The following is a 12,665-nucleotide window of genomic DNA, read 5'->3' on the forward strand; positions in this document are numbered from 1 at the left end:
TGATTGTTTTGACTTGTGCATTGCATCAGCTACTCATGAATTAGCATTAAATCTGCCTTTTCAATTTACCAACAACACATAATGTTTCTTCATGCCAATATAGACATCTGATTTCTTGTGAGTTTAAGCTATGTTTTTTTTCTGTTCGGGTCTTAAAAGAAGTGGCTAATGAGATAGTTGATGCATTGGCTTTTATTTTTCAAAATTCTTTAATTTTGGGGTAAGTTCTGAAAGGTTGGAATATAATGAATGTAACTCCTTTATTCGAAAGAGAGAGAAACAGCAAGCAGGAAACTATAGAGCTGTTAGCTTGATATCTATCATGGGAAGAATGTTGGAAAGTATTATTAAAGATGTTCCAGCAGAGCACTTAGGGAAAAATCAAGCACTATACTTAGATTTCCAGAAGGCACTTGATAAGGTGCCACAAGAAAGGTTATTGTGGAAAATTAAGGCTCATGGTGCAGGAGGTAACTTTGGTAGAAAACTTGCTGGCTAACAGGAAACACCAGGTAGGCATAGTGGGTCTTTTCTGGTTGGCCAGATGTAAAGAATCATGGATCACTGCTGGGGCCTCAACATTTTACAATTTATATAAGTGACGGGTGGAGGCACTGAGAGTAAGATTGCTAAATTTGTTGGTGATACAAAGATAGGTTAGGGAGTAAGTTTTGAGGATGATACAAGGAGGCAAATGGAGTAGAATGTGGGTAAAACTGAAATTGTCTGTTTGGCAAGAAAAATAAATAATTTGTAAGTGGTGAGAGATTTCAGAACTCTGAGGTGCAGAATGATCTGTGTGTCCTTGTGCATGTTTTGTGAATGGCTCTTATATGGGTCTGGCAAAAATCAGAAAAGCTAACAGAATTGTTGTTTATTGCAAAGGAAATTGAACATTGAACTTGAAGTTATGCTTCAGTTACATAGGGATTGGTGAGATCATATGAAATAACATGTATAGTCTTGGTCTCATTTAAGTAAAGAAGTAAATGCATTGAAAACATTTCAGAGAAGATTTACTAGACTGATATCTGGAACGGACAGGTTGTCTTATGAGGAAAGGTTGGACGGGTTAGATTTGCATGAGTTGGAGTGTCAAAGAGTGAGAGGGGACATAATTGAAACATATAAGATCCTGAGAGTTTTTGACGGGGTGGATGCGGAGAGGATATTTCTTCTTCTGGGAGAATCTAGAAATATGAGTTAAAATGAGCGCTTTCCCATGCAAGACACAGATGAAGCAATTTTTTTTCTCACAGAAGGTTGTGATTCTCTGCAACTCTCTTTAAAGCATTGTGGAATCTGTGAATATTTTTAACTACGAGGTAGATTTATTCGTGATAAGCAGGGGGTGAATGGTTACTTGGGAGTTGGCAGCATTGTAGAGTTATATCAGTTGTGATCTCATTGAATGGTGGTGCGGGCATCAAGATTATATGTATCAATTAAGTCCTTTCTCATTCTTCGACACTCCAACATGCAAACTTAACCTGTCCAGCATTTTCTCATCAGACAAACTGTAATTATTTGTATTTTTGTATATTAAATTCACAAACCATAGCTTTGAGAGAGTCAAGGGTGTGGGTCTCACTTTTATTATGGCCACTCAGGGCTGGATCTAGCCACACAGCATTGAAAATGCTCTGCTGTGAACTTGCCTCCTATTTGAAAATTGAGCCTTACCATGCTGGTAGAAGCAGGTGATCAAAGGCTCACGGAGACTCCAAGATTTACTGGCACTCGGGGATAAAGAGTTGGGACCTGAACATCAAGTAGACAAACATGGCAGAGCAGAACACCATTCTGCCAATGGCCACCCACATATGTACACTACAACTGATAAAACCCAGTAAAAAATCAGTTTAATCTGGAATAAAATAGAATTCCAGTCACTTTGAATCCTTTAACACCTGGTGGGAAATTTGACCCCTGACTTTCTGCATGGATTTTTGTTAACGTTAGAAATGCTGTTCAGGGCATATAATTATCCCTTGGTGTTAACAGTAGTGCAAAGCCTTTCTCTTTGCCTTCCAGTGTGGTTTTGAAATCACCGGTCCAGAGTCTGATAGTTGTTTTACTCACCAAACAAACAACATTTATAAATGTCATTTAAAGGGTCAATCACCCTCATACTGTGCCAGGTTGCTCCATAGCACTTTGTGGCCTCACTGCTCACTTTATAGACTGCTCTGAGTCTGTCAGACACTTTCAACTTTATTCACTATTCAGATCTACTCCCCAGTGCCATTACTTACTTTCTTCAATAGCTCTCATTGAACTGCTGCACCTCACTTCCAACTAACTTCCCGCTGGATGGAACTAACCTTCAGAACTAATGGTAAACTATTCAACTTAAGGCTAACTACACTCCAGATTCAAGATCACCCCAGCTCAGTAGTCAGGCTTATAGCATGTGGACAGCATCAGGTTTTGTGCGCACTTGGAGGCCGAGCTGTATTGTCAACTTGTTCACTGATGTACAAGATGATACGTAAGAGAAAGGTTCCTCTATCAACCTGCCCCTACTGCACCGCACTGCCCCTGACAATAAAAGTTCACAGCTTGACCTTAGAAAATGTGAGCCACTTTTATCTTGGGAGCCAATCTCAGCAAAGATGAATATTGATGATAAAACTCACCATCAGCCTCAAAGTGTCTGCAGAACCTTTGAAGTTGCCTGAGGAAAAGTGTATTTGAAGATCAAGACCACAGACCTGACACAAAGCTCATGGTCTACGGGGCAGCAGTGAATCCTGCCCTCCAAAATACTTCTGAAAGTTGGACTGTAGAAGGCACCTAGACTAGAAAGATAAAACCAACAATGTCTCGGTAAATTCATTCAAATCCACTGAAAAGATAAGTGAACCAGTACCAGTTTCCTCTCTCATGCTAACAACCCTACATTGAAATTCTAAGTACACTCAGCTCCATTGGTCAGACCACGCTACTTTAATGCTGATCCCTGATATAGACATTCTATTCCATGGTCTGTCATGGGAGGAGATTACCAGGCGGATAGAGAAACCTACAAGAAAAAAAAGCATATCTCCGCTAGCTTTTGGGAAACCTGGTCCATCATCACTCAGCAAGGAGATGGAGCAATCAGATGATATATTGCAAATCTTGAGTCCATGCATCGGGTGCACACAGAAGCTTTCTGCAAATGGTGGAAGGAGTGGACCATCTCACAAAGTAATTGCCCTTCTGCCCTGTCAGATATCTTCTCTATCTGTGGAAAAGTCTGCAGGTCCTACATTGGCCTCATATGTCACCTCAGAACATGCAGAGCTGGACTGGAAAGAAATCATCTTCAATCTCCAGGGATTGGCTAAAATTTCTCCTGCTAGTTGGCATGGAAATGGAAGATTTGCATTGGTGCTGCAGGTAGCAGTGGGCCCAAATGAGAGGAATCCTAGAAGGCTCATCACTAAAGATCTTTTCCACACAGGATTTATAGGGGCCATAAACATTGCTCTTATTGAGTCCTCTCCTGAACAATGTTTATGCAGGCTTTGCTTTACCAAGAGAGTCTGCATTGAGATGTGTGGCTTCTTGTTACTTTAACTGCAGCCTCAGAAACTGCTTGCATAGGTCTCACAGCTTCTTTGCCTTGCAATTGTTCCAGACTGCTGCTGCTGATATGTGCCACATCTTATAGTTTACTGCTCTCTATTGCACTAGGCAGGGCACTAAAGCTCTACAGTTAAGTAGCAAAGACTTTCTGCACTTTACTTCAAGTCTAGAGGATGAGGTAGACTGGATGCATTGAACACTTTCATAAAGTACAGGCACTCATAGGCAAAGCAAACAAGAGTTGCACACTTGGGAGAGATCTCCTAGCCAACTACCTGTCAGGAATAGTTGACTGAACCCAAGGAGAGTCTCTGTGGCTCCCTTCCACATAGTACAACTTGCCTCTTGCTTGCCTGTCCTATTAGCCTCTCCAGGTCACAATGAATGCTGGAGCACAGTCTTTTCTATTTAGGCTACAGCCATTTCTCACCAGGCACTCCCCTGTACAAGTTGCAGCAGTGATGCTTGTTTGTTGTGTGTGCTTCTCAGGTCTGGATCCTGCGGTCTCAGCTGCATATTTTTGGGGAGTATTAAAATAATGTTAAGAACCTGACGAAGTTGAATTAAATTGTGGTTTTACACCTTACCTGATTTCATTCTTTAATGAAGTAGTAGTAATTGTGAGTAGTTAATGGAGTAATTTCATGTGGGGAGAATAATATTACTATTGCTACATTAAATTACTTCATTAACTACTCACAATATTACTGCATTGCAGTTGTAAGATCTTCATGAAGGATTAGATTCAGAAAATGTTTCCTTCTGTGATAGGATCTGAAGACAAATTTAAAGTCTTGACCGTGTAATGTAATTAGAAATTTTATGCAATGTTTTCTTTAGCAAGAATATCATACAGTTCAACAGTGGGCAGAATTAATCAGAAGGTCATGTCAGGTGTTAAAAAGAGATTGGATTCCCTGTTAGTAAAAGGCTACTTATCCTATTATTTCTTAAAATTCATTTTTAAAATTACTTTAATAGAATAATACTGTCTATTCATTTGTATTTTTGGATGAATTACAACATAACCACTAAGCTGGCAAAAGCTGAGACTAAGCGACTGTGAAAGAAGTAGTCATGTTGCAAAGAGCTTCCCAGAAGTACCACAATTTTTTTGAGTCCTATGCAAATTAACAAAGCTGTCAAGCTAAGTTGCCCTTTGGGAAAAGCTTACTTGTGTTGGGTAACACTCTGTTCTGTCTCACAAAGGACATCAGGCAACAATCAAATATTTTGCTGCAATTTCTCTTACTGACACCTTAATTGGCAAAGGGCTATCATATAACAAGTGGGCCCTTTGAAAATGCCATCATGTTTCTGAGGCTGAAATACTAACAGTATCTCTCAAAGATGTGACAATGTATGACCTAGCCAGTACCTGTTCCAAAGTTGTTTCCTGATACTAAATGGAATCAGGTGTAACAAATTTTAGGAAAAGTTCCTTTTTAACAATTGGGAAATATTCCAGTAAAACTAGATGTTTTAAAAAATAATGCTATCTATGTTATTCATATTGTAGCTATCTTTAATGCTGTAAAGATTTCATGTGGTTTATTCCCAGGATTTTGATATAATTGAAAATATACTAAGAGATAAGCAGGATGGAGGAGGACAAAGTCTGGAGTCTTCTGCCACTTTGAGTTTGTGTAATTCTACCATCTGCTCTGAAAGATCCAAGCATCTACTGGAAGATACAATGCAACCCTTTGAGGATGACTCGATGAAAACCGTGGCTCTACAGTTTCGTCTGGATGAGTCACAGAAAATACTGCAGAAGGAAAGAGAGTAGGTGAAAGCTGTAATAATATTATTGATGCTATTCTGTGCTTTAACACTGTATGGCAAGGGCTGAGGGTTACACAATATTTCTGTCTGTTTATCAAGCAGACAACTGGACTACTTGAAGAATGATTCAGATATGTGAGTCACATTCAGGAAGTTTTATGACTGATATTTCTTGATGGCTTGTCAAAATAATAGTGGTGTGCTGCCAACCACAGCGTGTAGTTGTGGAAAGAGAAGTACACAAATCCTTTGTCCAATATACAGATAGACCGGTCTAATATGTATAATGTGTGTTGGATAACTGTATAATTCATTTGGATAATAGGTTATTCATAATCCTGATCTGGAAACTCAATGGCAACAGAGGTGAGGGGATGGGGTGGGGGGGGGGGGGGGGTAAGGCAAATAGCTGTTGTGACAATGACTGTTTTGGTTGTGGACCTGGGACTTTCACTGGCACTTCAGGCCCGCAGTGTCAGGTACTACTGAATGGGCTTTACCCACTTCTCATTGTAAAATGCACCAATGTGCAGCACAGATGGGGGAGGGGGGGTGGTCCAGTCTTGGACTTTGGAGTTGTGGGGGAAGGCTACTCATTGAGTTGAGGTGGGGGTGTCGCAATGGTAGATAGTTTTTTTAATCTAGGTCAGAGCTTTTTTTTGGGCAGGAGAGGTACAGGAGTGAATCATTGATAGTTGTGTGTCAGAGCATTGAGGCCAAGGGAAGGATTGGGATCAGAGGATAGGGGCCAGGGGTGACTGATGCCAGGGCTGTGGGTTTGACTCATTCGGGAGTCATAAATTCATGGAATAAGATAAGATATCTTTATTGGTCACACGTACATCGAAACACACAGTGAAATGCATCTCTTGCATAGAGTGTTCTGGGGGCAGCCCGCAAGTGTTGCCATGCTTCTGGCGTCAACATAGCATGGCCACAACTTCCTAACCAGTACGTCTTTGGAATGCGGGAGGAAACCGGAGCACCTGGAGAAAATCCATGCAGACATAGGGAGAATGTACAAACTCCTTACAGACAGCGGTTGGAATTGAACCTGGATCCCTGGCACTGTAATAGCGTTATGCTAACCACTACACTACTGTGCCTGCCACGGTAATAGGGTGGGTGCCTGACAAGAGTAGGTAGATAAATAAACTAAAGGGAACCTATCCGAGTTAAGATTGCAGCACTGAGCTCGTACCTTCATACCCAGGCCTCCATTAAATCCTGCAGTTGGAATGAAAACGCAGTGTGATGAATCCCTGTTGTTCTGAGAGCACCCAAGGATAGGCATGGCTCAGAACCTGAGAGACAAAGTTTACCAGTGTCGCTGTAAAGGAGCATTGCTGCATGGTGTGTGACATTATGAGGTGCACTGTGATGCGCAAAATGTGTCTTCCATGCAGTTGCGATCAGTGCTCGAATATGCCCAGCCAAGTTTGTGGAATGGCATCAAACCCTTTGCAACAAAATTGTAGTAGCCATGTTCCACCTGAAAAAAAACATTTTCAAACACAGAGGGCTGAAAAAACCCAAGCGTTGCAGTTAAGTTTCTCGGCTCAAATGCCCTGGCACCATCCAAGAATACCATTGTTGCTGATGCATTTCAGATTGATGTATCTATATGGGAACAGGCCCTTAAACCAGTTCTGCCATTTTCTTAAGTTGTGATTGATTTGTATCTCAAATCCATTTATTTCCTGTTTCCCCTTGTTCTTTGTTACCTTTGTATCACATAAAAATGTGTTAAACCTAAGCCTTGAAAATTTCAATTAATTCAACATTCACAGTGATTTTTTTTCCCAAATTTCCACTACCCTTTTTGTCAAAATATGTTTGTAGATTTCACTTCTAACTGACCTAGTGCATACAGCACAGGTCACCATATTACAGGAAGACTTACTACCTACCCTCACTCTAGTCATCCTCCTATTCTTCAGGTACTTGTAGAATGCCTTGGGGTTTTCCTTGATCCTACTCACCAAGGCCTTCTCATGCCCCCCTTCTAGCTCTCCTAAGTCCATTCTTAAGCTCCCTCCTGGCTACCTTGTAACTCTCCAGAGCCCTGTCTAATCCTTGCTTTCTAAATGTTAGGTAAGCTTCTTTCTTCCTCTTGACAAGATATTTTACGTCTCTTCTCAACCATGGTTCCTTCACTCTATCATCCTTACTCTGCCTCAATTGGACAAGCCTATCTAGAACCCCATGCAAGTACTCCCTAAAAAACCTCCACATTTCCGTTGTGCACTTCCCCAAGAACATCTATTCCCAATTTACGCTCCCAAGTTAATGCCTAATTGCATCATAATTCCCCCTTCCCCAATTAAATACTTTCCCATATTATCTGCTCCTGTTTCTCTTTAAGGCTATAGTAAAGGTCAAGGAGTTATGGTCACTGTCTCCAAAATGCTCTCCCACTGAGAGATCTGAAACCTGATCAGGCTCATTGCTTAGTACCAGATCCAGTATGGCCTCTCCTCTAGTCAGCCTGTCCACATACTGTGTTAGGAGCCATTGGTTGTCCAGCTGCAGCTCCAGAAAAGCTTTAAGAAAAGATACGCTAGGCTGAGATGTTTTTTCTTTGGAACAGAGGAGGTTGAGGGAAGTTTTACTTGAGGGGTATACGATTATGAGAGGCCAAAAACAAGGTGAATAGGAAGGATCTATTTCCCTTAGCAGAGGAGTCAAAAGCTAGTGGCCAGGGGCCCTAGATGTAAGCTAATAGGTCAAAGGATTAGAGAGAAGTTGAGGATTTTTTTTCATCCAATGAGTATTGGGTATCTGGGCTCAGTGCTTGTAAGGGTTGGTGAAATGGGAATCCTCATCACATTTAAGCAGTATTTGGATGAACACTGATGTGCCATATGATGCAAGACTACAGACCACGTGAGATTAGTCTGAATAGCTGTCTTTGGCTGACATGGACAAAACATGACCATCCCCTTGTGATGACTCTAATCATTCCCTATAATAACTACCTCTCATTTGCTGAAGTTTTGTCCACTTGCTTAGTCTGTATATTTTACTTAGTCATTTTTTGGTTTCCACTAACCATGCATCCTTTGTGGTGAATACCTAAAGCTGCACTGTTCTACTTTGGATTATTTGACCTGCCACACCATAAACCATTGCATGATGAATTGTTAATGCATTCTGCTTGCATACTTGGAACCAAAACATTGACAAAATGAGTACAGGTGATCACACAATTAGCACATCCATGGTCGGATTGAACATATTGGAATATGTACAGTCATAATTCTTATAGTTCCTTCAACTATTTACCTTTTAAAAAATATAATTTGAAATCATCAGACTATTGTTTATAGCATTATGAAATTTTAAATGTCTAACAAAGTGCAGCTGTGGGAAGTTTTTTCTCTCTTATAGTTTTTGATGTCCTAACAATGAACACAAAGGTAGATGTATAAAGTACAACATCAGCCTTGGTGAAAATTTTAAGAAAATCATTATCAAACTTCAGAAATAACATCTGAGGTTGAATCTCCTCAGTTAAGCTGATTTTGTTTGGATGAAGACAAGCTGTTAATACATTTTTGAATTACGCATCTGCTATATTTCATCTGGCATTAGTGCAAGAAACATGATCTCTCTGCTCTGTACAGGGAGTAGAATTATGTTAGTGAGCTAATGGAGCCTCTTGACCATGACTTTAACAATAGTAGAAATTTGCAGAGAGCAAGGTTTGGTGTAGTTCACTCACAGACAGATGTTCTTGACAACACTTTATTGCAACATGATTTCCGGCTTTTGCAGGGAGATTTAGCTCTTGTGGCCTGATACAAAGGATTTTTGTGTATTTTGCAGCAATGAGGAATGTGGAAAGAAAGTATCAATATTAATGCACTATATCAATGCATACGCCAACAATGTTATTTATACTTTCTTTACCCTGTGAGTTCAATCAACATATATTAACAATTCATTGAGTTATTCAATGCAGTTACACTTAAAAAGTGATCTCACTTACTGATATACCACACCAGAATCTGTTGAAGTAGCTCTTTGCAAGAGGTGAAATTGGAACTACACTTGGAATGTGGGATGTGTTTCACTGCACAAAAGATTTCTTCTCTGCATATTTAACAAAAAATGAATTTGTTTTATATTTGCTCATGCATTAGTTTGTCATCAAGAGAGAAAATACCCCACAAGAAGGAATTATTCAGCATCTGTTAACATATGTTAGAGTCCTTCAGCCCTCACACTGCTGATTTCATTTAGTTTTGGTGGTGATGGGAGTAACGATGATGATACAAGGGCATGGGTGGATGAACAAGTGTCTTTTAAAAGATTTAGTTATCACAACTCACCATATTATAAATAATATGATGGCACCAAACTAAACTTCAAACTAAACCCCACTTTAAATTGCAGAGCTTTATTGAATAGATTATATTTGTATCACAAATTATGATAATGTAAAAGGAGCAGGTAAAGGCTGAATGGCACCTCAGGCTGGGTCTGCCGTTCAGTAACACAGCTGATGTGACCTTGGCCTCAGCTCCACTTTCCTGCTTGTTCTCTGTAACTCTTGGCTTCCATGTGGATCAAATATTTTTCCATCTTGGAACTTATTGAGTAACCCAGCCTCCACAGCTCTCTGGGGTAGAGGATTTCAAAGATTCACAACCTTCTGAGAGAATAAATTCCTCCTCATCTCTGTTGTAAGTGTACTACTCCTTACTCTGAAACTGTGCTGCCTAATTCTAGATTCCTCGACAGTAGAGGCAGCATGTACCCTGTGAAATCCCCTCAGAATCTTGCTGGCAAATCTGGCAGCAACTGAGGAAGGAGAAACAGTTAACACTTCAGGTCCGGGACCCTTTGTAAGAACTTCATCAGGTGAGTTCTGATGGAGTCCTGGACCTGAATTGTTAAATATTTCTCTTTCCACAGTCACTGCCTGACCTTCAGAGTGTTTCTAGAATTTTCTGATTTTATTTCAGATTTCCAGCAACTGCAGTTTAGAGATTTTCTTCCCCTCAGTCTTACACGCTTCAATAAGATCATTCCCCATATACAGCACTCTTTAAGTCTCCTTCTTGTTTTCAGTATGACTTAAATCTGTAATTGATAATTTTTCCAGAACTAGTATTTCAGTTCTATCTAAAGGTACACACTTTCAGCATACCTACCTCAAAGTTCCATGCCAGAGTCAGTGCCAAGGCTGTGTTTGTTAATGAAAATCAGTGATGCTGACTGGTCTTACATGATTATAGAATAACACCAATAATCCGCTGTCCAACTATTTGGAAATCCTGATGGTTCAATATCTGGCTCATCATTTGAAATCCTGATGATTTGGTATCTGGCTCTGGTGAAAGAAAGGAATAAAGCAAATGGACAGGTGCAGCTGCCCAAATTGTTGCTTTTTAAGAGACACCATGGATTACCATGGCCTGGTGATGTTTGCTGTGTTCCCTCTATCCTCTCACCAAGGCCCTGCTTTCTGTGGCCACTGACTGCTAATCAAGGTCCCAGTTCCTGCGTTCCCCATCCTCTCAACAGGGCCCCAGTTACTGCATTCTCTTTACACTCGTCTGGTACCACTTTCCATGCTCCTTTTAAAGTTACCAGGGCCTTGATTCCCACACTCCCTTTAAACTTGGGGGTCACTGTAAAATGTATTATTCTAATGTGTAACATTTAAAGAACAGGTCAATTAAATATGTGATAGGGCTTTAGCATAACTACATCTGATGGTTTTGGAAATCTGCTGGTCCAGCACCATCAAAGTTAAGCACGTGCCAGATTAAAGGAGGTTTACTGCACCCAGAATGCACCACCCCCCTTTTCTGTGCATATATATAGTAACATTATTTTTCCTGGAGTGAAACGCAATGACAATTATTTCAGGATCATTTTGTGTCACTGTGGAAATTAAATTTGGCGTTGCAGCTGTGAGTCACCCTTGAGTCCCTGATGTGATATCCATTGGGCTTGAAACAGTTGATGTAATCCTCCCTGCAATGCTCCAGTTGGAATATTGGAGTGGCGGAGTTTGGACTGAGCTCTAGTGGGACTGAAACTCATTGGTCACTCCCAGGACAACTGTATACTTGCAGTGGATTGTGACCTGCTTCCTAACCTCTGATTGTTCTGATTCTCTGAAAACTCTACCACTGCCTGAGTGTTGCCTCCCCATCCATTTCCTGCCCCCGCTCCAGAATCAGATCTAGTGACCTTGCAATTAGCCAACATTTCAGATGGAAGCCTCCATCTCCAATACCCCTTGCCTACCTCATTTCAGCCTCAGACTCTCCAAACAAGATTCTGGGATTGCTTCCATAGTCCTTGGCTGATCATTGCCTCCTTCCCAAGACCCAGGGGATGGGCCCTGATTCCTCCACCACTCACTTAAGGAAAAGGTTCTGATCCTTTCCATGCAACCCCAGCAAGCTCCTGATGCAAAGCACATGCACAGATTCTTCCCCAACCCACCCTTTCAAGGCATGAGCTGATCCCTCAACTATCCTCTTCTCCCCTGAACCTTAGCCTCAGGCTCTGCTCAGTCAACCACCCATCCACTGACCACAAGCACAGACCGTATCCCACCTTTCCCCATGTCAATCTCTGGCATAGGCTCCAATTATGATTCGCCCCATCATTCTGAGTGAACCATGGTCCAGACTTTATTCCCTCTCGCACTGACCCATATCTGACCAAAGCCATGGATGTAATCAGGTCTAGAGTCCCCAGCCATGTCAACCACCTGAATATGCCCTTGGTCCTGAGTGACATGTTTTCATCCCTGTTTAGTTGTCCTTGAGGCCTTCAATGCACTCGAATTTTTAGGCCATATGTTCAGTTGCCTACTCTTTTGGATAGTGGGAATGGTACCCAGTGGCATTTATGTACCTCAAATTGAGATTCACTTCAGAGTTTTTTCATGAACATTGTGCTGAGTGATATGAATTGTATTAAAGTGTTGTATGCCCTACAGAGCTATGTAAAATACACAGCACAGAACAATGTAAAATTATACAATCAGATAGGTGGTATGTGATTAATAAGAGGTGTTTGACTGTCTGTAGGTTCAGGGGGGTGTGGTGGTTGATGATACTGGTTTGAACTACGCAGATCCTTGGTGTAGGGAATGGCAGCTGTGTGAATGATAATTCTATGGAGCCTGAAGCAACTGATGAATCTGATAACCAGTGACTGTACTTCATATATGGAATGCTTAGCAGCTGTCAGAAAGGAGCAAACAGCATTTTTCTTTCATGAAGACTCTCTAGACCCCAGGAGAATTCTATTTAAATTATTCTCAATTTTATTAAAGT

The 12,665-nt window shown here is 40.9% G+C and overlaps 1 protein-coding gene across 4 annotated transcripts in view; it reads left to right on the top strand.

Annotated features, from left to right (window-relative positions):
- Nucleotides 1-12,665, top strand: part of LOC127574050 (coiled-coil domain-containing protein 102A-like) — a 354,834-nt gene that overhangs the window by 58,177 nt on the left and 283,992 nt on the right. For all 4 annotated transcript variants that reach the window (XM_052022652.1, XM_052022651.1, XM_052022650.1 and 1 more), the window contains exon 3: nucleotides 5,135-5,358. In XM_052022652.1, coding sequence (XP_051878612.1) covers nucleotides 5,135-5,358 — 224 coding nt within the window. The remainder of the gene's footprint in view (nucleotides 1-5,134; nucleotides 5,359-12,665) is intronic.

Source organism: Pristis pectinata, chromosome 9 (assembly GCF_009764475.1).
Source record: "Pristis pectinata isolate sPriPec2 chromosome 9, sPriPec2.1.pri, whole genome shotgun sequence".
Classification (NCBI taxonomy): Eukaryota; Metazoa; Chordata; class Chondrichthyes; order Rhinopristiformes; family Pristidae; genus Pristis; species Pristis pectinata.